Here is a 25,246-nt window from a genome sequence, read left to right as displayed (position 1 = left end):
TCATGGAAAACCTGATTATGCTTAGCCCTAACTCCATGATTTTCTCTACTGACTAAAGTCATGGGATCATGCCTAAATTGAAAGGCTTAGTGGTTGTTAGTGGAGAAGATTATGGAGAAAGTGGTTGAGGTTTCTTCCTCTATAAAGGAGAGCTTTCTCATTCATTCAAGGGTGTCTGACTTCTCGGTCATTCCACAGAGTCTGGTTTACGTGGAAGGTAATTAAAGAAGATATATTTGTTCCACGTTTTTTAGTCAGTTCCTGCAGTTCCGAGTTCCTGTCAGTTCCGAGTTCCTTTACAGTTATTCACTCTCTACATATTAGAGTTTAATCAATTATCAAATGTCAATATTTTAAGAGTTGTTCAAGGGTTGAGTGAGCTCTTGTAATGGGTAATTTGTCAAGGGTTTGAGTGAATTCTTGTATAAGTTTTGGGCAGGAACTTGAGTGAGTTCCTGATGTGTATGGGGTAGGAACTTGAGCGAGTTCCGGTTGTATTTGGGTAGGCTTTGAGTGAAGTCTATGAGAAAGAAGCAGAGAGGCTTTGAGTGAAGCAAAAGAGTCAAGAGAGACTTCTAGGGAAGTCAGTGAGAGCGTAGTTGTTTGAGGAACAACTATTGGGAACTTGAGTTCGTAGAGGAACTCAAGTAATGCCCGAGTTCCTTATAGGTTTGTAACTGAGTTGTTGCCCTATAGTGAAAAGAGTTTAAGTTGAAATCCCTAGTGGGTCGAGGTTTTCTTTCTAGTTGGGCGTAGAAAGTTTCCTCGTAAAATCTCTCTTGCATTGTTTCTCTACTTGCTTAAAGTTTCTTTATAATTCCGCAAAATTGGCTAGAAAGTTCCATACTACAATTCACCCCCCCTCTTGTAGTGTTCCATCCGAATAACAATTGGTATCAGAGCCGGAACTCGCTGATAAGCAGGCAACCCTGCTGAGTTAAGTTCCTGGAAGGAGGAACAATTACAAGAAACTTGATGAAAGGAACTCGATCCTACCCATTCAAAGGAACAAGGCAGATCTGACTTTTATTGTTGAATAAAAGTCAGCCAAAGTGTAACAGGCTATCTTCTAAGGTAAATATCTATTTCTTTAGACCTTCTTTGTGTGCATACATTAATTTATTGCGTGTTCCTTGCATTGTTTCTAATGGAACTTCTGTTTTGTTTTGATTTAAAATTAAATTTGAAAAATCTAAAATCTATATTTAATAAATGATTCTTCAATTTTTTTTTTTTCAAACTTCAGTACATTAAAATTATGTCAAGGAAACGTATTTTGAAAAATGCATATATGTGGAACTCGGAGTTTTTATTTTTTAGGCAACAAAATATCCTACTTATTTTTTCTCTGCCTAAGAACTATTATTTTATATGCTTCATGAATATATTGAATATCATTTATATGAAGGCATATTGTATCTTGGTAGTAGTTGTTGTGTTGATTATTTTCTTAACAGTTACTACTAACAAGAAGGGACCCAAATCTGTTGGGTTCCCTCGACAAAGAAATTGGTACAGGAACAAACAAAGGTGCACATTAATATGTCAGAGTTCCTGTGAATTTAAGTTCTACATTGAGGAACTCGCTGGATCATTGTTGACCCACGAGTTATACTTAGGAACTCACGAAGGTGCGACATTATAAAAATACATTACATCAGCTCCCCACATCGGAACAAGGATCAAAATCCGAAGAGGAACTTTCGAATAAAGGAACTCATTTAAGCACCATTCCAAGGAACAGATAAAGGCTGCAACGAAAAGATCCTTAATGATACAGTTAAGGTAAACATTAAATTTTTGAGATCTTTATATGCATACGCTATTTATTTAAATCAAGTTCCTAACAACGTTTTATGAAAATTGTTCAAATATATTTTAAAATTTGTTTAATCGATTTTGGATTGTCTCAAACATGTTTTTGTGAGACAAATTTCAGATTCTAAAACTGATTTTGCATTCATGCATTATTTGAATGGTTCAAGGAACAAGACAAAGGAACAATGCATATAGCCACTCTTGGAACTTGGTTTCCCTGCAAAGAGAACTTTATTCTTTGGGTTGCATAATTTAATGTTATATCATTTATTGTCCAAAGAACGATTTTTCCATGTATTATGAGTATATTGAATATTTATTATATGTATGCATGTTAAATCTTAGATCTAGCAGTTTAAAATAATCATTTTCTAAGATGCTACTACTAAAAAGAAAGGAACTGAAATTAAGTCAGGTTCCCAAGACCATGAATTGTTTACAGGTCTGTTAGTATACAATTTTTGTATACTTTAATCTTCTAAATTATGCTACCTAAATATATTTATTACTAATGCATGATTTTGGAAAGTAGTAGAAGAGAAATGATTTTTACAGGTTTATAACTCATGATTGAGTGTGTGTATGAAGTAAAGGAACAACATCAGAATTACACCAAGGAAAAATGAGTTGGAAATCCATTAGATTCGTTGGAATAGTGAAGAGGAACTCAGGCTCGGAACTTGGAACTTCAGATGTAAACTAGTTCCAGTTCCACCAGCATGTAAGTTCCTTCCAAATATGATGGGTCATATCAACGAATCAACTCACATGCACTATATAATTGGAAGTCACTTTGAACATCTCAAAGGAACTCAATCATGTGAAATGCTAGTAAGGTTGTTCCCTCATTTTACTTGTGTTAATTAATGTTGAATTTTTTTATATAAACCTGTTTCTCTTAAATTATTGTGCAAACTAACCTTATTTGTGTTATAGGTTTTGTTTTGGAATTTAATATGTATAAAATGCATAATAATAAGTTTCATTGATCAAAGGAACTCTTCCTAAGTTCTGGTGAAACAATCAGCGAACTCAAGGTTACAGTAACTTGATAAATGGTGCATAAACTATTTGATAGCAAATTTTTGGTGTCAAAGTTTTTCATGTACAAGTTCTTGGTTCTTGTTAACCTAAGTTCCATGGAACAAAATATATGTTTCATGTTTCTTTCGTGAAGTAACTTTTTCAGGAACATCATATTTTGTTATTATGTCTGATTATATATATATTTACTTTAGACTAACCCGCTAATCATAACTTTGCACAAAAGTACTACACTTGAGTGTTATTTTTTCCCAGATTACTCATATTAAAATAACTCAAGATGGAGAATGGTCATGAAGACCATAGGAACATGTTCTAGCTTACTTGTAACATGAAAAACGAGGTGGCTACAACTAAGGGGGAACAACTCGTTATATCTCGACAATGATTGTTCTATGAAAGAAAATTCACTATTATCGTTTGGTTGCTACCTACATTGGAAACTTATAACTTTTGACAGTTAAGGTAAGATTGGTTCCAAATGAAAAGTTGGTAAGTCAAGTTCCTGTTCCATTGTGAATTTTTATTGTCGAGTAATTAATGCACATTTGTTTAGAGTTTCCAAAATTATGTTTTCTCTGGTAATTTTAAAAATAAATTACATCATCAGTAATAAATGTCATAGTTGAAGGGAATCAAAGAGAGAACACATACTTTGTGGATCACAATTTGGTTCCTAACAATAATTTGATATTTCTAGGGGTTATTGAAGATGATCCAGAGTTTACAACAAATATAAAAATGTGCGTTGAAATAAGTGAATATATTACTTGTGATTGAAACTAACATGACTATTCCCAGCAACAGGTTAAAGTTTATTTCAATATTGAACTCGCAAGTTCATGTAGAACTAATCGAGTTTCTAATGATAAAATATGTCACTATTAAAAGCAACAGTAGCCAGCTACATAAGTTCATGTCGAGGAACTTCAAACTAAGGTTCAAGTTCCAGTTCATGAAGCTGAAGATCAACTCGATCAATCAATATCATGCAACAAGTTCCACGACTGCTCTAGTAGTAGAGAAATTGCCAGATTCATTTATCGAGTTCCTGTGTGCACTACAACATTCATTCAATCAATTTTTCAATGACATCGACAAAGGAACTCAGAGAAGGTTGGTTCTTGAAAGGAACAACCAGTCAGAAAGGTATTGATTTTTAGGAGACTATTTCTCCAGTAGCTTGTTTATAAGGTAATTATATATAATCCTATGTTGTTGCACATATGGGACATAGGTTGTTCCAAACAGAAGATGACTTCTTTTTTTTCTTATAAAGAACAATGTCAAGTCCCTTCTTGAAAACTGATTTTAAAATTAACATATTTTGTTTTCAAGAGAAACTGATTTATTAGTGATATATATACATAAATGTTGAACCTAACGAATTGTTTTATAAGGTTTCATTATCATAAGTGTTTATATGAACATGATGAAAGAACACAACAACCACTCTCTTAATTTCTATAAAAATTAAATAGAGAGTGATATTTGAGATGATCAAATGACAAAAGCATGTCAAGGAACTTCTGAAGAATGATTGACAATATTCGATTACACATGAATGTTTCCATAAGATGTGAGGGCATCAAGATGATGGAACTAGCACTCAAGGAACTCGAACATAAATTCATCAAAATTAGTCCAGCACCTCAAAGTAATCATACACATGGTGAAAAATTATATAAGGTACATTTTTTTTGTTATATTGTTTACTTATTAATTTAATTGTACACGTCTTGAAATGCATTATGTGATTATGCTTTCCTTATGATTTCATCTATTCATGGACTGTTTAAAGGATCAATACTTAATGAAGCAATGGCATGAGCATAACATAGTCTTTTCCATGAGTTTTGTTGATTTGGAACTCCTACACATATTTAGATAAGGCAATTATGTATGCTTAAAGTAAATGTGTCACACTTATATTTTGTGCTGTAAAAGGCATACTCACTTGCCCAAAGAGTATTAGATGTCTCATAATAGAACTATATGGATGCTATCAAACAAGAAAATCCTAAGTTGCCAAAGAAACAATGGAAGAAACATTGATGGAACTAGACAAGTAGATTCCCATAAAAATATTTCTTTATCTTGCTTAATATTGTCAGAGGGAACAAACCTATATTTTAACCAACTTCCACTTATCCACACCATATGTATTTGAAGAACAACATCTTTCCACAAGACTGGTTTGTGTGTTCGTGATTGGGTTGAGCATTATACTACATTCGCAAAGAGTGTTCTATTGTGCCGAGCCATTAGCATTATTCTACAACCTTTGGGTTGTGTGTCCGTGCTAAGTACAATCATACTCTACAATCCAGTATTGTATCTCTACGTTGTATTCTTTATTCCTATCATTAGCATTTCATAACTTCGAAGATCCTTATTTCCAAAATTATCATTCCACTCATATCCCGACACTTCAAATATACTACTTCCCACGAGCTCTAAGTTAATATTCATCGATTTGTATGGTTTGATGATACATAAAGAGTTATAAATGGATGGATACATTTTGAGGGGGAAGTTTGTGGAAGAAGTGAGAAGCAAGTTTATTATACTTTATCAATTGATATTTCGAGGGAAATCATTAGATGGAGCTACACTTACAAGCTCCAAAATGAAGAGAGGAATGGTAAGGAACTCTGGGGGAATAAGGAAGGAACAAATGTAAATGATTCATATTTGGTGGTGGAACTCAAGTATGTATGAATATATTTTCTCTTTACTGTTGTACTTAAAAACTCTAGGAAAGTGCCACAACGTGTAATGACACCCTTGTTTTTTTTTTTTTAAAAAAAAAAAAAAAAAATGTATGATGAAAAAAAAAAAAAATGAAAAGAAAAAATAAAAAAAAAAATAAAAAAATAAAAATAAACAAGGGTGATCAAATCTTTATTATTTCCTAGATGACATATGATTCTGAAGACGTTTACTCATGGAATCAGTTGAAAGGGGAACATAAGCAAAAATTGAAAGAACTTGATGAAATATGTTCAAGTTCCTTTTATCAGTGTGTTTCTCAAGGAAAGTTGGTGGTTGAAGAGAAGTGAACTTGATTGGTACATATCATGGTTATGTTTAGAAGAAATTTCAAGATTGTGAGGTAAAGTGATAAACTCTAATGATTGTTGAGAACCTCACTTTGAAAACCTAACTAAAGAGCACACTATCTATTTCAAAGTTCCCTCTATTCAAATTGCTCCATAAATTTCTTTCATACTTCTTTGAGCCCGATATTACAATATCATACTCTCTTAATCCATTTTTGACTTTCAAATTTGATCTATGCTTGACTTTAATTTATTATTTGTCAAGTTCCTTCAGTAATTTTAAAGTTGGATCTTTGGATTGTGAATTGGAAATTCGTGTAGCATATGCATCCTAAGTTTGAAAATTGAGCATCTTGAGACTTTTAGGACTAACAAGTGTTTAACCTTTATGGTGGTAATTGTGGCATATAGCAATATGTATATATGATTTACCTAAAGCAAATATGTGTAAAATTGTCCTTTTCGATAATGACAAAAGGGGGAAGATTATGTATAATGCTTATTGTCTAATATAGTCAAGTCTAAATCCTCTTATGCATGACTTGTTCAATAGTTTCCAGTCTGTATTATTAAGGGGGAATTAATGTACATCTTTAATGTTTAATTTGCGATAAGCATCATTTGTTTGTCATCATCAAAAAGGGGGAATATTGTTGAGTAATATAGTGTTTTGATGATTATGAACAAATGATGATTATCTAACTAATGTGTGTATTGTTTAGATGTGCATGAACAAGTAATGACGGTTAATACAGATCATTTAGTTGGAAGATTATGAAGATATATACAAGAAGAAGTGAAGTTCCTGAAAGGAACTCAAGAAGTGAAGGGAACTTCAGAAGAGAAGTCTAATTATATAAGTATACCATTAGACTTAGAGTTTGTGTCCTTAACTACTGCATACTTGTTTATTAGTTTAGTTTTCTTCATCTTGCTTGTATTGGTTGTCATCACTGACTTTATGGTTTTGATGACAACTAGCAAACGACTAACCTATGTTTGAGTTCCAATATGTATACGAAACAAATATAGGTTTGATGAAGAAACAAACATGAAGAGTTCAAGTCAATAAATCAAGTATCCAAGCTGCAACAAAGTTCTTCAAAGGAACACAAACAGATCAGTTCCTCAGCAGATCCTACGAGGAACAACGAGTATAAAGTTCCTGAGTAGGAACAAGCATGGAGAAGTTCCAGAGGCGGAACTATCAACATGAGGCTCTTGAGTTGGAGCATCATGAAGCATGAAGAAGAAAATAAGAGTTTATTTTCTATGATTCATGTAAGTATGTAGAAACTTGAATAATTGAGGAACACGGTGCCAAAAGGAACTTGTCGGAACTTATGAGAAATAACGTCAGTTTATCTTCCTAGAATACTCCTAGTTTTAAGGTAATTTTAAGTGTCAATATCGTGGCTTTTAACACTCCTAGTTGTTAGGGATTTACCTTTGACTTTGAGTATTTATCTCCTAGTAAAACTCTATTTATTTATGTTTTTAAAATAAAAGATAATTTTTATAAAATCTTATTTTAATTAGGATTCTGATTTTTATATCATATATTTATTTATTTATTATTTAAAATTCGTTTTTAATAATGTCCTATTCATTCTAGGATTTGTTTTGAATATCTTTTGTAGTTTAATGTGTTTAAAATTTTATTTTTAATAAATAAAAAATAATTAATCTTTTTGTAAAATAAAATCTGATTGTTAGTTATTTTATTTTAATAAAATTTATTTATTTATTATTTTTTTTTTAAATCAGATTTAAAAGGTTTGGTTTTAGAAAATTAAAATCATTGTTTTACGTTGTTTTGGAAAAACTACATTAGTGGAGAAATAATAGGAGATCATGGAAAACCTGATTATGCTTAGCCCTAACTCCATGATTTTCTCTACTGACTAAAGTCATGGGATCATGCCTAAATTGAAGGGCTTAGTGGTTGTTAGTGGAGAAGATTATGGAGAAAGTGGTTGAGGTTTCTTCCTCTATAAAGGAGAGCTTTCTCATTCATTCAAGGGTGTCTGACTTCTCGGTCATTCCACAGAGTCTGGTTTACGTGGAAGGTAATTAAAGAAGATATATTTGTTCCACGTTTTTTAGTCAGTTCCTGCAGTTCCGAGTTCCTGTCAGTTCCGAGTTCCTTTACAGTTATTCACTCTCTACATATTAGAGTTTAATCAATTATCAAATGTCAATATTTTAAGAGTTGTTCAAGGGTTGAGTGAGCTCTTGTAATGGGTAATTTGTCAAGGGTTTGAGTGAATTCTTGTATAAGTTTTGGGCAGGAACTTGAGTGAGTTCCTGATGTGTATGGGGTAGGAACTTGAGCGAGTTCCGGTTGTATTTGGGTAGGCTTTGAGTGAAGTCTATGAGAAAGAAGCAGAGAGGCTTTGAGTGAAGCAAAAGAGTCAAGAGAGACTTCTAGGGAAGTCAGTGAGAGCGTAGTTGTTTGAGGAACAACTATTGGGAACTTGAGTTCGTAGAGGAACTCAAGTAATGCCCGAGTTCCTTATAGGTTTGTAACTGAGTTGTTGCCCTATAGTGAAAAGAGTTTAAGTTGAAATCCCTAGTGGGTCGAGGTTTTCTTTCTAGTTGGGCGTAGAAAGTTTCCTCGTAAAATCTCTCTTGCATTGTTTCTCTACTTGCTTAAAGTTTCTTTATAATTCCGCAAAATTGGCTAGAAAGTTCCATACTACAATTCACCCCCCCTCTTGTAGTGTTCCATCCGAATAACATATACTATATATTAAAAGACGTTTATAAGAAAGTATACGTGACACGTGGCGCTCTACTTATGGGTCGTTCTCTCCATGTAATATTCATCTACATAAAAACAAAATGGCAAATATGGTTTGTGTAAGGTTTGAACTCATGAACTTGAGTTTAAAGAATAAAGCTTTTACCACTAAGCTATTACATTCTTCATGTTATCATTACAAAAAATTATATATAAGTAAACGTAAATTTTATTAATGTAGTAACCCGGGGCATCGTCCGGGCCTAAAAACTAGTTTGTTAGATAAATAAAAGAAGGATATTCACCATATGCAACAATTGGATATGAACAGAAACTACAGTAATATGATATCATCTCTTCTCAAACAATTGTCACATAATACGTACACAGGTGATAGGTCCATTTAAGTAGTGATGAATATTAAATAATCACTTCTCGACAAGAAGAGATAAGGGGAACTCTATATCTCAATTTTAAAGTCTTGATATCTCATTTTGACTCGGTTAATTTCAACTGAAACCACTCAAAGGAAAATAATTTTTCATGAAAATTATTTTATAGGGAAATCATGAAGGAAAACTTTTCCTTCACATGTTTCTTAGCTTACAAAAGAGTTGTAAAAAAATTCGTTTATGTTCTGGGAAAGTGAATTAAACGAACAAATGGTTGCCAACCTTAAAAAAAAATTATGAAAAAGTGTTTTAATTTCCGTCCAAACAAATAGAGCATTAGATATTGCAACTACTGATTATCATCGTGAAAAAACTAAGTTCATAAAAACCTTAAAACATTATTGATAATTTTTTTGACACCCATCGCATCAACCCTTTTACGTACATATCTTTTTCACATTGGAGAAAAATGAGCGTAAAATACCAAGCTATAAACTTTATACTACGTTGATTTTTTCTTACGCCCACCGCATAGTCCGCATTCACCTTTTTATGGTCGCTCCCCCATTAAGAAAAATGAGAAAAATACCAAGTTATAAAAATTGAGGGATAATTAGTACTACCTCTGTTTTATAAAGATTTTTAGGACTACTATTTGCACAAATATTAAGACAAAAGTAGAAAAGTTGGTTATATATAATAAAATATGGATAAAGTAAGAGAAATATGTAAAATGTTGGGTGAATGTAAGAAAAAATAATAGAGTAAAAGGAATTGAGTGAAAATTGTAAATATTATGGGGTAAGAAAGGTTAGATAGTAAATTTTCATATAAAAAAAAATAAAAATAAAACAAAGTATAAAGAAAATTATTAAATAGACTAAAATGATAAGAGTAAAGACCATTTAGAAGTGGAGGTAGTAATACATACGTAGTAAGTGGTAATTCTGCAATAACGTCTATTATATAAGTGAAAAAGTGATGTTATTTTAGTAAATACACTTTTCGTGTCCCCCTTGGATTACTAAAATATCATCCACAATTTGCTTTAGCGATTACATACGTTTAGCTCCCTCTCTGCAATAAAAATCATCTCCAACAAAGCTGAATAGAGAATATAATGACAACCTACCAATAGGAAAAGCCCAAAGAAGCATTTTAATCAATCTAGCCCCTTAAATAAATTCTTACTATTTTAAACAATCTATTTTTATGCGCTCGACTCTATCTAACTTATATGTTTCTTATATTCGCACGTATCACATTTATATTATATTTTTTACATGTTATTTCAGGTTTAAATGTAAGAACACATATCTGTTTCTTATATTCGCAGGCATCGCGTGCATTTAAAACTAGTTGCTAATAGGCTCTAAGTACGAATTTCCATTGAGCTTGTAAATGGTCTTAAACCCCCTACTCGTATGTTTTTTGCCTTTTAAAGGCTGGCCAACCCAGTGAGGAAGAAAGTTCGAGTTCCATACTCCGTATCTTCTCTCTCATTTCTCCAATGTGGGACAACGTACACGTGGATAACCATTGGATTTCAATCTCTTTTTCTTACTTATACTCACCGGTATAACTGATTTCGGTCACTTGTTAACATCCCATATAGCTAATTCTCGTTGGCGTTATGCATTGCACTTGACATAAAGGGTTGGAGGAGACCTGTTTGTTACATGACCGAAAGATGAACACCTTTATTCCATTATAATCAGTTCATTATTTGAATAATTAAGTACTCCTTATCAAATACTGTACTCCGTAACAAATGCTCAATACACTGTACACCAACTGGCTACCCCTAGAGCTGTTAAAACTGATCGGACTCGAAAATCTGACCTGAACCGATCGAACCCGTAACGGACCAGGACCCGAAACTTTGGTCAATTAGGTAATCCGAAACCCGACCTGTATCCGACCCGAAAAATCAATAATCGATTTTAACCCGATGTTGTATGACCCGAACCCGACACCCGACCGAAAGATGACCGATAACCGAACTGACCTGACCGAACAATGACCGTAACTCGATTCAGTACCCGACCCGACATTGACCTTAACCCGATTTACCACATAGCCTATTAGTGACTCGACTTGTGGAGTAAATATTTGACGCTTGAAAATTTTGAGATGACCAAATCAGTTATTGACTCGTTCTTAACCCATGTCTGAGAGTGAACTCGACGTAAATTTTAACCGACCCAAAAATTATTCTATCCGAACTTGAACCAAAACCCGAGATTAACTGCTACAAACCCGAAATTGAACCCGACTCGAATATGACTCGACCCGAACCCGACTTGTACCTGAAATGGGGAAAAAAACCCGACATGATCCGACCAAACTCAATTCATAAAGTGACCCCACATGACCCGACCTGATCATGACCCGAGACCCAAAATGACCCGACCCGATGGCCTATTTTAACAGCTCTAACTACCCTGCAAGCTAGTGGTCACAAAGGATAGGATCGTATCCTAGGACTATCCATCCGATTACCAGAAAATTAAAACATCATATCAAGTGAGCTGCGGCTGGACGGTTACGTTCAATTGTTGTACCAGTCATTCCTCGATTTGTGCGTTACTTTTATTAATATTTTATATCTGACCCCCATACTTTTGGTACCTATATATACCTCGTACGATTGCCCACTCTATCAAACTCATCCATAGTACGAAGTTAGCTTCAATAAGTATCTATTATCATTTATCAGAGTGAATATGAAGATCTTCAATCTTCTCACTTTCCTTTGCCTAAATATCTCATTCTTACTTCACTTCCATTTTGGTACTTCTTCTACCTTATTGTTTCAGGTCAGTAATCGATCTTATTAGCATGCATGCATGATTAATTATTACTCCCTCCGTCCCGGAATACTCGACCCGGTTTGACCGGCACAGAGTTTAAGGGACTTGAATTAACTTATTTAATTTAATAGGTAGTAGTTGATAGTGGGGTATTATTTTAATGTAGTTAGTGGGAAATGTGTAAAGGGGTAGGGTTGGGGAGAGTAGGAGTTGAATTTTTAATTATTTTTTGTATGGAGTAGGGGGTAGGTGGGTTAGTAGGGGTGGAGTGAGAAATAATATAATATTGTTAGAATATTTCCATTTTTAGAAACAGGTCAAGTATTAAGGGACGACCCGATAAGAAAAACAGGTCAAGTATTCCGGGACGGAGGGAGTACACACTCTGTAAATTAAATGTCTTAGCTTCTAATTAGCTAGCATGATTAATGAATATCATATCATCATCCTTAATCCTTATTTGGTCTTCAGGGGTTCAACTGGGAATCATGCAACAAACCAGGAGGGTGGTACAATTCACTCAGAAGCTCGATCGATGACATAGCTAGAGCCGGAGTTACCCATGTCTGGCTTCCTCCACCAACTCACTCTGTTTCTCCTCAAGGTAACATACAGAGTCATTTTGGATTGCATGTAATATCGATCAACAAAGAAGCTTAATCAATTAATTTAACTTGTCTTTTAAATTATGTTTGTGTGTGATGTTCAGGATATTTACCTGGAAGATTATATGATCTTGACTCATCTAGATACGGAAATGCGGCTGATTTGAAGAGCTTGATTAGTGCTTTCCACCAAAAAGGAATAAAGTGTGTTGCAGATATAGTCATAAATCATAGGTGTGCTGATAAAAAAGATGGAAGAGGAATATACTGCATTTTCGAAGGTGGTACGCCTGATGATCGCCTCGATTGGGGTCCTTGGGCTATCTGTAGGGATGATACTCCATATTCTGATGGGAGTGGTAATCTAGACACAGGGGCTGGTTATGGTGCAGCCCCTGATATTGACCATCTTAATCCAAGAGTACAAAAGGAGTTGATAGATTGGATGAATTGGCTTAAGTCTGAGATTGGTTTTGATAGTTGGAGATTTGATTTTGTAAAGGGATATGCTCCTAGCATTACCAAAATTTACATGGAAAAGACAAACCCAGATTTTGCAGTTGGAGAGTTGTGGGATAAAGAAAACTATGATCCTGATGGCAAACCAGACTACAACCAAGACGGCCCCAGAAATGAACTTGCAGGATGGGTACAAGCTGCTGGTGGTGGTGTTGTTTCTGCATTTGATTTCACTACCAAATGTATTCTTGCAGCTGCTGTTGAAGGTGAATGGTGGAGGATGAAGGACCCGAATGGCAGGCCCAGTGGGTTGATAGGAATTATGCCCAAAAATGCAGTTACTTTTATTGATAATCATGATACCGGATCAACCCAAAACTTATGGCCCTTTCCCTCTGACAAAGTCATGCTAGGATATGCTTATATTCTCACACACCCAGGAATTCCATCCATAGTAAGTACTTTCATTTCGATTTTAACACAACTATACGTACTTTGATGTTATGTTTAATTGTTTATTATGTTTAATTAAATTCTCTACGATATTTTGTTATGCAGTTCTATGATCATTATTTTCAATGGGGGCTCAAGGAAGAAATTGTAAAACTGACTTCGATCAGGCAAAGGAACGCAATAAGTGAAACAAGTAGTGTCAATATAATGGCCTCTAATGCAGACTTATATGCAGCAATGATTGATGGCAAGATTATAGTTAAGCTTGGAACAAGAACTGATCTTGGAAATCTTATTCCCTCCAATTTTAAAGTTTCTACTTATGGAAATGACTATTGTGTTTGGGAGAAGCAAGCCTAATTAACATCAGACATGCATATGCTCTATATATGCATTATACGGCGATATGTAATTTCTTAATATTTCAATATATAATTTTAAAGCATGTTAAAAAAAAATTAATTTACCAAATACAAGCATGAAGTTTTTTTCTTATTACTTTCAAGGTTTGAAGCATTTTCTATTTTACTTCTACATTATTGTTGTATGTCGTCTTACACTATCTTATGCGTAGTAGAATTGTGTACTACTCCATATATCATATATGGAGAACAGAACACGAATATGTACGATGTACCCACCTACTTTTATCAATAATATTTCCCATATTATTTATATTAGCCTCGTACGTAGTACTTCATACATGTTTTCTTGCTAGGTTATTGATCAGTTCATTAATTTCTTATTTGTTATTGGATTATCAAGTGGTTTGATTCTCCTACTTATACAAATATATCTAATTGACTCCACGTCACCACGTAGTTTGTTCGTATCATTGGATTGGATTGGATGATTGGATCATTTAGCTCAGAAGAGTGATTCTTAACCAATAACGTACCATTGTGGTTTAGTCATGTTCAAGTTAATTAGTTTGTTTTCATTTGGATCTTTGAAATATTTTTCTGTTCGGAACAACGAAAAGCACTTGCATAATTACTAGTGTGGTGAGACTCAAGTTAAGGCTTATATTATATGTTAAGGGAAATTATATACAAAGTCAAGGTTTAGAAGTCAATATGTTGACTTTATGATTTAGCATTGACTTTCTGTTATTGTTTGCAACTGAATTCTAACTGAATTCTGTTATGCTTGAGTTACTTGTTTTTCAAGCTAACTAACAAGAATTGTAGTATATAGACAAATGATGTAAGCTACGATTGAATCATGAAATATATTACAACTTCTTTCTCTAAATTCTCCTTCCTTAATTCTCTTCTTCTCTGTTGAGTAATATAGTGTTTTGATGATTATGAACAAATGATGATTATCTAACTAATGTGTGTATTGTTTAGATGTGCATGAACAAGTAATGAAGGTTAATAAAGATCATTTAGTTGGAAATTTCTGAATATATATACAAGAAGAAGTGAAGTTCCTGAAAGGAACTCAAGAAGTGAAGGGAACTTCAGAAGAGAAGTCTAATTATATAAGTATACCATTAGACTTAGAGTTTGTGTCCTTAACTACTGCATACTTGTTTATTAGTTTGGTTTTCTTCATCTTGCTTGTATTGGTTGTCATCACTGACTTTATGGTTTTGATGACAACTAGCAAACGACTAACCTATGTTTGAGTTTCAATATGTATACGAAACAAATATAGGTTTGATGAAGAAACAAACATGAAGAGTTCAAGTCAATAAATCAAGTATCCAAGCTGCAACAAAGTTCTTCAAAGGAACACAAACAGATCAGTTCCTCAGCAGATCCTACGAGGAACAACGAGTATAAAGTTCCTGAGTAGGAACAAGCATGGAGAAGTTCCAGAGGCGGAACTATCAACATGAGGCTCTTGAGTTGGAGCATCATGAAGCATGAAGAAGAAAATAAGAGTTTATTTTCTAGGATTCATGTAAGTATGTAGAAACTTGAATAATTGAGGAACACGGTGCCAAAAGGAACTTGTCGGAACTTATGAGAAATAACGTCAGTTTATCTTCCTAGAATACTCCTAGTTTTAAGGTAATTTTAAGTGTCAATAACGTGGCTTTTAACACTCCTAGTTGTTAGGGATTTACCTTTGACTTTGAGTATTTATCTCCTAGTAAAACTCTATTTATTTATGTTTTTAAAATAAAAGATAATTTTTATAAAATCTTATTCTAGTTAGGATTCTGATTTTTATATCATATATTTATTTATTTATTATTTAAAATTCGTTTTTAATAATGTCCTATTCATTCTAGGATTTGTTTTGAATATCTTTTGTAGTTTAATGTGTTTAAAATTTTATTTTTAATAAATAAAAAATAATTAATCTTTTTGTAAAATAAAATCTGATTGTTAGTTATTTTATTTTAATAAAATTTATTTTTCTATTTTATTAAAATCAGATTTAAAAGGTTTTGTTTTAGAAAATTAAAATCATTGTTTTACGTTGTTTTGGAAAAACTACATTAGTGGAGAAATAATAGGAGATCATGGAAAACCTGATTATGCTTAGCCCTAACTCCATGATTTTCTCTACTGACTAAAGTCATGGGATCATGCCTAAATTGAAGGGCTTAGTGGTTGTTAGTGGAGAAGATTATGGAGAAAGTGGTTGAGGTTTCTTCCTCTATAAAAGGAGAGCTTTCTCATTCATTCAAGAGTGTCTGACTTGCGTTGTCATTCCAAAAAGGGTCTGGTTTATGTGGAATAATTTTACAGAAATTATATTTTGTTTTCCACGTTTTTAGAGTCAGTTCCTACAGTTCCAAGTTCCTGACAGTTCCGAGTTCCTTTACAGTTATTCACTCTCTACATATTAGAGTTTAATCAATTATCAAATGTCTATATTTTAAGAGTTGTTCAAGGGTTGAGTGAGCTCTTGTAATGGGTAATTTGTCAAGGGTTTGAGTGAATTCTTGTATAAGTTTTGGGCAGGAACTTGAGTGAGTTCCTGATGTGTATGGGGTAGGAACTTGAGTGAGTCCCTGTTGTATTTGGGGAGGCTTTGAGTGAAGTCTATGAGAGAGAAGCTGATAGGCTTTGAGTGAAGCAAAAGAGTCAAGAGAGACTTCTAGGGAAGTCAGTGAGAGCGTAGTTGTTTGAGGAACAACTATTGGAACTTGAGTTCGTAGAGGAACTCAAGTAATGCCCGAGTTCCTTATAGGTTTGTAACTGAGTTGTTGCCCTATAGTGAAAAGAGTTTAAGTTGAAATCCCTAGTGGGTCGAGGTTTTCTTTCTAGTTGGGCGTAGAAAGTTTCCTCGTAAAATCTCTCTTGCATTGTTTCTCTACTTGCTTAAAGTTTCTTTATAATTCCGCAAAATTGGCTAGAAAGTTCCATACTACAATTCACCCCCCCTCTTGTAGTGTTCCATCCGAATAACAATTGGTATCAGAGCCGGAACTCGCTGATAAGCAGGAAACCCTGCTGAGTTAAGTTCCTGGAAGGAGGAACAATTACAAGAAACTTGATGAAAGGAACTCGATCCTACCCATTCAAAGGAACAAGGCAGATCTGACTTTTATTGTTGAATAAAAGTCAGTCAAGGTATAACTGGCGATCTTCTAAGGTAAATATCTATTCCTTTAGACCTTCTTTGTGTGCATACATTAATTTATTGCGTGTTCCTTGCATTGTTTCTAATGGAACTTCTGTTTTGTTTTGATTTAAAATTGAATTTGAAAAATCTAAAATCTATATTTAATAAATGATTTTTCAATTTATTTTTTCAAACTTCAGTACATTAAATTTATTTCAAGGAAACGTATTTTGAAAATGCATATATGTGGAACTCGGAGTTTTTAATTTTTAGGCAACAAAATATCCTACTTATTTTTTCTCTGCCTAAAAACTATTATTTTATATGCTTCATGAATATATTGAATATCATTTATATGAAGGCATATTGTATCTTGGTAGTAGTTGTTGTGTTGATTAATTTCTTAACAGTTACTACTAACAAGAAGGGACCCAAATCTGTTGGGTTCCCTCGACAAAGAAATTGGTACAGGAACAAACAAAGGTGCACATTAATATGTCAGAGTTCCTGTTAATTTAAGTTCTACATTGAGGAACTCGCTGGATCATTGTTGACCCACGAGTTATACTTAGGAACTCACGAAGGTGCGACATTATAAAAATACATTACATCATCTCCCCACATCCGAACAAGGATCAAAATCCGAAGAGAAACTTTCGAATAAAGGAACTCATTTCAGCACCATTCCAAGGAACAGATAAAGGCTGCAACGAAAAGATCCTTAATGATACAGTTAAGGTAAACATCTAATTTTTGAGATCTTTATATGCATACGCTATTTATTTAAATCAAGTTCCTAACAACGTTTTATGAAAATTGTTCAAATATATTTTAAAATTTGTTTAATCGATTTTGGATTGTCTCAAATATGTTTTTGTGAGACAAATTTCAGATTCTAAAACTGATTTTGCATTCATGCATTATTTGAATGGTTCAAGGAACAAGACAAAGGAACAATGCATATAGCCACTCTTGGAACTTGGTTTCCCTGCAAAGGAAACTTTATTCTTTGGGCTGCATAATTTAATGTTATATCATTTTATTGTCCAAATAACGGATTTTTCATGTATTATGAGTATATTGAATATTTATTATATGTATGCATGTTAAATCTTAGATCTAGCAGTTTAAAATAATCATTTTCTAAGATGCTACTGCTAAAAAGAAAGGAACTGAAATTATGTCAGGTTCCCAAGACCATGAATTGTTTACAGGTCTGTTAGTATACAATTTTTGTATACTTTAATCTTCTAAATTATGCTACCTAAATATATTTACTACTAATGCATGATTTTGGAAGGTAGTAGAAGCGAAATTATTTTTACAGGTTTATAACTCATGATTGAGTGTGTGTATGAGGTAAAGGAACAACATCAGAACTACACCAAGAAAGAATGAGTTGGAAATCCATTAGATTCGTTGGAACAGTGAAGAGGAACTCAGGCTCGGAACTTGGAACTTAAGATGTAAACTAGTTCCAGTTCCACCAACATGTAAGTTCCTTTCAAATATGATGGGTCATATCAGCGAATCAACTCACATGAACTATATAATTGGAAGTCACTTTGAACATCTCAAAGGAACTCAATCATGTGAAATGTTAGTAAGGTTGTTCCCTCATTTTACTTGTGTTAATTAATGTTGAATATTTTTTTGATAACCTGTTTCCCTTAAATTGTTGTGCAAACTAACCTTATTTGTGTCATAGGTTTTATTTTGAAATTTAATATTTATAAAATGCATAATAATAAGTTCCATTGATCAAAGGAACTCTTCCTAAGATCTGGTGGAACAATCAACGAACTCAAGGTTACAGTAACTTGATAAATGGTACATAAACTATTTGACATTAAATTTATGGTGTCAAAGTTTTTCATGTACAAGTTCTTGATTCTTGTTAACCTAAGTTCCATGGAACAAAATATATGTTTCATGTTTCTTTCGTGAAGTAAATTTTCCAGGAACATTATATGTTGTTATTATGTTTGAGTATATATTTATTTAGACTAACTTGCTAATCATAAATTTGCACAAAAGTATTACACTTGAGTTTTATTTTTTTTCCAAATTACTCATATTAAAATAGCTCAAGATGGACAATTTTCATGAATACCATAGGAACATGTTCTAGCTTACTTGAAACATGAAAAATGAGGTGGCTCCAACTAAGGGGGAACACCTCGTTATATCTCGACAACGATTGTTCTATGAGAGAAAATTCACTATATTGTTTGGTTCTACCTACAATGGTTGTAACTTTGGACAACTAAAAAGATCAACTCGATCAATCAATATCATGCAACAAGTTCCACTACTTCTCTAGTAGTAGAGAAATTGCCAATTTCAGTCATCGAGTTCCTATGTGCACTACAACTTTCATTTAATCAATTTATCAATGACATCGGCAAAGGAACTCGGAGAAGGTTGGTTCTTGAAAGGAACAACCAGTAAAAAAGGTATTGATTTTTAGGAGACTCTCACTCCATTAGCTTGCTTATAAGGTAATTATGTATAATTTTATGTTGATGCACATATGGGACTTAGGTTGTTCCAAACAGAATATGACTTCTTTTGCCTATAAGGAACAATGTCAAGTTCCTTCTTGAAAAATGATTTTAAAATTACTATTTTTTGTTTTCAAGAGAAACTGATTCATTAGTATATATATTTACAATGATATATATACATAAGTGTAGATCCTAACGAATTTTTTTAAAGGGTTCATGAGCATAAGTGTTTATATTAACATGATGAAGGAACTTTTGAAGAATGATTGACAATATTCGAGTGTAAGTGAAAGTTTCCATAAGATATGAGGGCATCAAGATGATGGAACTAGCACTCAAGGAACTCGAACATAAATTCATCAAAATTAGTCCAGCACCTCAAAGTAATCATACACATGATAAAAAATTATATAAGGTACATTTTTCTTATTCATATCATATCATGTTTTAATGTGTTATATTGTTTACTTATTAATTTAATTGTACAAGTCTTGAAATGCATTATGTGATTATGCTTTCCTTATGATTTCATCTATTCATGGACTGTTTAGAGGATCAATACTTAATGAAGCAATGACATGAGCATAACCTAGTCTTTTCTATGAGTTTTGTTGATTTGGAGCTCCTATACATATTTAGATAAGGCAATTATGTATGCTTAAAGTAAATGTGTCGCAGTTATATTTTGTGCTGTAAAAGGCATACTCACTTGCCCAAAGAGTATTAGAGGTCTCATAATAGAACTATATGGATGCTATCAAACAAGAAAATCCTAAGTTGCCAAAGAAACAATGGAAGAAACATTGATGGAACTAGGCAAGTAGATTCCCATAAAAATAGTTCTTTATCTTGCTTAATATTGTCAGAGGGAACAAACCTATATTTTAACCAACTTCCACTTATCCACACCATATGTATTTGAAGAACAACATCTTTCCACAAGACTGGTTTGTGTGTTCGTGATTGGGTTGAGCATTATACTACATTCGCAAAGAGTGTTCTATTGTGCCGAGCCATTAGCATTATTCTACAACCTTTGGGTTGTGTGTCCGTGCTAAGTACAATCATACTCTACAATCCAGTATTGTATCTCTACGTTGTATTCTTTATTCCTATCATTAACATTTCATAACTTCGAAGATCCTTATTTCCAAAATTATCATTCCACTCATATCCCGACACTTCAAATATACTACTTCCCACGAGCTCTAAGTTAATATTCATTGATTTGTATGGTTTGATGATACATAAAGAGTTATAAATGGATGGATACATTTTGAGGGGGAAGTTTGTGGAAGAAGTGAGAAGCAAGTTTATTATACTTTATCAATTGATATTTCGAGGGAAATCATTAGATGGAGCTACACTTACAAGCTCCAAAATGAAGAGAGGAATGGTAAGAAACTCTGGGGGAATAAGAGAGGAACAAATGTAAATGATTCATATTTGGTGGTGGAACTCAAGTATGTATGAATATATTTTCTCTTTACTGTTGTACTTAAAAACTCTAGGAAAGTGCCACAACGTGTAATGACACCCTTGTTTCAAAAAAAAAAAAAAGGTATGATGAAAAAAAAAATAAAAAAAAAAAAGAAAAAGAAAAACAAGGGTGATCAAATCTTTATTATTTCCTAGATGACATATGATTCTGAAGACGTTTACTCATGGAATCAGTTGAAAGGGGAACATAAACAAAAATTGAAAGAACTTGATGAAATACGTTCAAGTTCCTTTTATCAGTGTGTTTCTCAAGGAAAGTTGGTGGTTGAAGAGAAGTGAACTTGATTGGTACATATCATGGTGAACGTGTGTTATGTTTAGAAGAAATTTCAAGATTGTGAGGTAAAGTGATAAACTCTAATGATTGTTAAGAACCTCACTTTGAAAACCTAACTATAGAGCACACTATCTATCTCAAAGTTCCCTCTATTCAAATTTTTCCATAAATTTCTCTCATACTTCTTTGAGCCCGATATTACAATATCATACTCTCTTAATCCATTTTTGACTTTCAAATTTGATCTATGCTTGACTTTAATTTATTATTTGTCAAGTTCCTTCAGTAATTTTAAAGTTGGATCTTTGGATTGTGAATTGGAAATTCGTGTAGCATATGCATCCTAAGTTTGAAAATTGAGCATCTTGAGACTTTTAGGACTAACAAGTGTTTAACCTTTATGGTGGTAATTGTGGCATATAGCAATATGTATATATGATTTACCTAAAGCAAATATGTGTAAGAATGTCCTTTTCGATAATGACAAAAGGGGGAAGATTATGTATAATGCTTATTGTCTAATATAGTCAAGTCTAAATCCTCTTATGCATGACTTGTTCAATAGTTTCCAGTCTGTATTATTAAGGGGGAATTAATGTAAATCTTTAATGTCTAATTTGCGATAAGCATCATTTGTTTGTCATCATCAAAAAGGGGGAATATTGTTGAGTAATATAGTGTTTTGATGATTATGAACAAATGATGATTATCTAACTAATGTGTGTATTGTTTAGATGTGCATGAACAAGTAATGAAGGTTAATAAAGATCATTTAGTTGGAAATTTCTGAATATATATACAAGAAGAAGTGAAGTTCCTGAAAGGAACTCAAGAAGTGAAGGGAACTTCAGAAGAGAAGTCTAATTATATAAGTATACCATTAGACTTAGAGTTTGTGTCCTTAACTACTGCATACTTGTTTATTAGTTTGGTTTTCTTCATCTTGCTTGTATTGGTTGTCATCACTGACTTTATGGTTTTGATGACAACTAGCAAACGACTAACCTATGTTTGAGTTTCAATATGTATACGAAACAAATATAGGTTTGATGAAGAAACAAACATGAAGAGTTCAAGTCAATAAATCAAGTATCCAAGCTGCAACAAAGTTCTTCAAAGGAACACAAACAGATCAGTTCCTCAGCAGATCCTACGAGGAACAACGAGTATAAAGTTCCTGAGTAGGAACAAGCATGGAGAAGTTCCAGAGGCGGAACTATCAACATGAGGCTCTTGAGTTGGAGCATCATGAAGCATGAAGAAGAAAATAAGAGTTTATTTTCTAGGATTCATGTAAGTATGTAGAAACTTGAATAATTGAGGAACACGGTGCCAAAAGGAACTTGTCGGAACTTATGAGAAATAACGTCAGTTTATCTTCCTAGAATACTCCTAGTTTTAAGGTAATTTTAAGTGTCAATAACGTGGCTTTTAACACTCCTAGTTGTTAGGGATTTACCTTTGACTTTGAGTATTTATCTCCTAGTAAAACTCTATTTATTTATGTTTTTAAAATAAAAGATAATTTTTATAAAATCTTATTCTAGTTAGGATTCTGATTTTTATATCATATATTTATTTATTTATTATTTAAAATTCGTTTTTAATAATGTCCTATTCATTCTAGGATTTGTTTTGAATATCTTTTGTAGTTTAATGTGTTTAAAATTTTATTTTTAATAAATAAAAAATAATTAATCTTTTTGTAAAATAAAATCTGATTGTTAGTTATTTTATTTTAATAAAATTTATTTTTCTATTTTATTAAAATCAGATTTAAAAGGTTTTGTTTTAGAAAATCAAAATCATTGTTTTACGTTGTTTTGGAAAAACTACATTAGTGGAGAAATAATAGGAGATCATGGAAAACCTGATTATGCTTAGCCCTAACTCCATGATTTTCTCTACTGACTAAAGTCATGGGATCATGCCTAAATTGAAGGGCTTAGTGGTTGTTAGTGGAGAAGATTATGGAGAAAGTGGTTGAGGTTTCTTCCTCTATAAAAGGAGAGCTTTCTCATTCATTCAAGAGTGTCTGACTTGCGTTGTCATTCCAAAAAGGGTCTGGTTTATGTGGAATAATTTTACAGAAATTATATTTTGTTTTCCACGTTTTTAGAGTCAGTTCCTACAGTTCCAAGTTCCTGACAGTTCCGAGTTCCTTTACAGTTATTCACTCTCTACATATTAGAGTTTAATCAATTATCAAATGTCTATATTTTAAGAGTTGTTCAAGGGTTGAGTGAGCTCTTGTAATGGGTAATTTGTCAAGGGTTTGAGTGAATTCTTGTATAAGTTTTGGGCAGGAACTTGAGTGAGTTCCTGATGTGTATGGGGTAGGAACTTGAGTGAGTTCCTGTTGTATTTGGGGAGGCTTTGAGTGAAGTCTATGAGAGAGAAGCTGATAGGCTTTGAGTGAAGCAAAAGAGTCAAGAGAGACTTCTAGGGAAGTCAGTGAGAGCGTAGTTGTTTGAGGAACAACTATTGGAACTTGAGTTCGTAGAGGAACTCAAGTAATGCCCGAGTTCCTTATAGGTTTGTAACTGAGTTGTTGCCCTATAGTGAAAAGAGTTTAAGTTGAAATCCCTAGTGGGTCGAGGTTTTCTTTCTAGTTGGGCGTAGAAAGTTTCCTCGTAAAATCTCTCTTGCATTGTTTCTCTACTTGCTTAAAGTTTCTTTATAATTCCGCAAAATTGGCTAGAAAGTTCCATACTACAATTCACCCCCCCTCTTGTAGTGTTCCATCCGAATAACATTCTCTTCTCCTGTTTCTGAATCTTCTTCTTCTTTCTTCTGGTGCAAACTATCTTCTTCTTCTTCTTCTTAATTCTGTAATCTGTCACAAAGTTGGCAACAGGATCAAGTATCCTGCAACATTGGTATCAGAGCTACTCTGATTACACTTGATGATTGCTAATCTAGTGTAGTCTATTAAGAAATCAATCGCAGAATCTGGGTTCACATTAGGGAACAGAAACTTCTGGAATTGATTGATCAAAGCAATTTGGCTCCTGCAACTCGACGTGCAATGGATGATCATCTGAAACAATTGGAGGAGAAAATGCTCGAGCAATCAAGAAGAGTGGAAAGTCAATCTGCTCAGATTGAAGATCAGTCCAAGAAACTTGATGGTTTGATGAATCTGCTGCTGGAGATGAAGAATAATATGAGAGATTCCACTTCTGAAAACAGTAAGAATACTGGTGCTACCAAGGATGGTAATTCTCCTAAAACTTTTGGGTATAATCCTAAAATTTCTTTTCCAAAATTCGATGGTACAAACAGTAGAGTTTGGATTAAAAAGTGCAGGTGTAATGTGAGTGATGAACATAAGGTGGATTTGGCATCATTGAACATGATTGACAAGGCAGAAAAATGGGTGACAAGTTATTTGTCAGTTAAAAGGAATGTTGATTGGGGTGAATTTTGTCTGGATTTGTCTGCAAGATTTAAAGATGTAAGGGGAACTAACACAGTAGAACAATTCAATAAGTTGCAGCAAACTGATTCCATAGGGTCATATTTAGACAATTTTGAAGATTTAAAGTCTGATGTCTTGAACACTCACCATGAATTGCCTGAAGAGTTTGTGTTGGAAAGTTTTATTGGAGGCTTAAACCCAACTGTGAAACCTTTTGTTAGGGCTTTTAGACCTATTACCATTGCTGAAGCTGTTGAATTTGCTAGGCTTCAAGAAGAACAGACTATTGCTTTTTCACAGGAACCTTATACAACCAAGCCAAATTCTTATTCACAAAAAGCCATTCAAGCCATACCTTTGAACTTCAGCAAACCCACAAATGCTAGCCTGCCTGCACTACTACCTACACCAAATACAAAACCTACTCAAATGACCAAATTCAACCCAAGATATGCCAAGAACTTTAGGCACATTCCAGCAGATGTAAGGGCTGGCAAAATTGCTAAGGGTTTGTGTTATTACTGTGATGCACCATATGACAGAACACACAAATGCCAAATCAAAGAACCACAGTTGTTCACTGTGGAAATATCCAGTAGTAATGAGGAGAAAGGGTCAGATGTT

The 25,246-nt window shown here is 33.4% G+C and overlaps 1 protein-coding gene across 1 annotated transcript; it reads left to right on the top strand.

The window, feature by feature from the left end:
- Positions 1-11,719: 11,719 nt before the first annotated feature.
- On the top strand, positions 11,720-14,064 carry LOC110778082 (alpha-amylase-like). Its single transcript, XM_021982643.2, has 4 exons — positions 11,720-11,878; positions 12,344-12,476; positions 12,582-13,390; positions 13,495-14,064. Exons 1-4 carry the CDS (start codon positions 11,786-11,788, stop codon positions 13,747-13,749), a joined length of 1,290 nt encoding a protein of 429 aa, XP_021838335.1. The 5' UTR covers positions 11,720-11,785; the 3' UTR covers positions 13,750-14,064.
- Positions 14,065-25,246: the final 11,182 nt, after the last annotated feature.

This window comes from Spinacia oleracea, chromosome 6, assembly GCF_020520425.1.
Source record: "Spinacia oleracea cultivar Varoflay chromosome 6, BTI_SOV_V1, whole genome shotgun sequence".
NCBI classification, from domain to species: Eukaryota; Viridiplantae; Streptophyta; class Magnoliopsida; order Caryophyllales; family Amaranthaceae; genus Spinacia; species Spinacia oleracea.
Note: the sequence above shows the minus strand (reverse complement) of the source record. Positions and strands in the feature narration are given on the sequence as shown.

Coding starts and splice junctions, on each gene's coding strand:
- LOC110778082 (XM_021982643.2), top strand. CDS start 11,786: ATGAAGATCTTCAATCTTCTCACTTTCCTTTGCCTAAATATCTCATTC. Junction 12,477..12,581: donor TCACTCTGTTTCTCCTCAAG/GTAACATACAGA, acceptor TGTGATGTTCAG/GATATTTACCTGGAAGATTA. Junction 13,391..13,494: donor ACCCAGGAATTCCATCCATA/GTAAGTACTTTC, acceptor TTTGTTATGCAG/TTCTATGATCATTATTTTCA.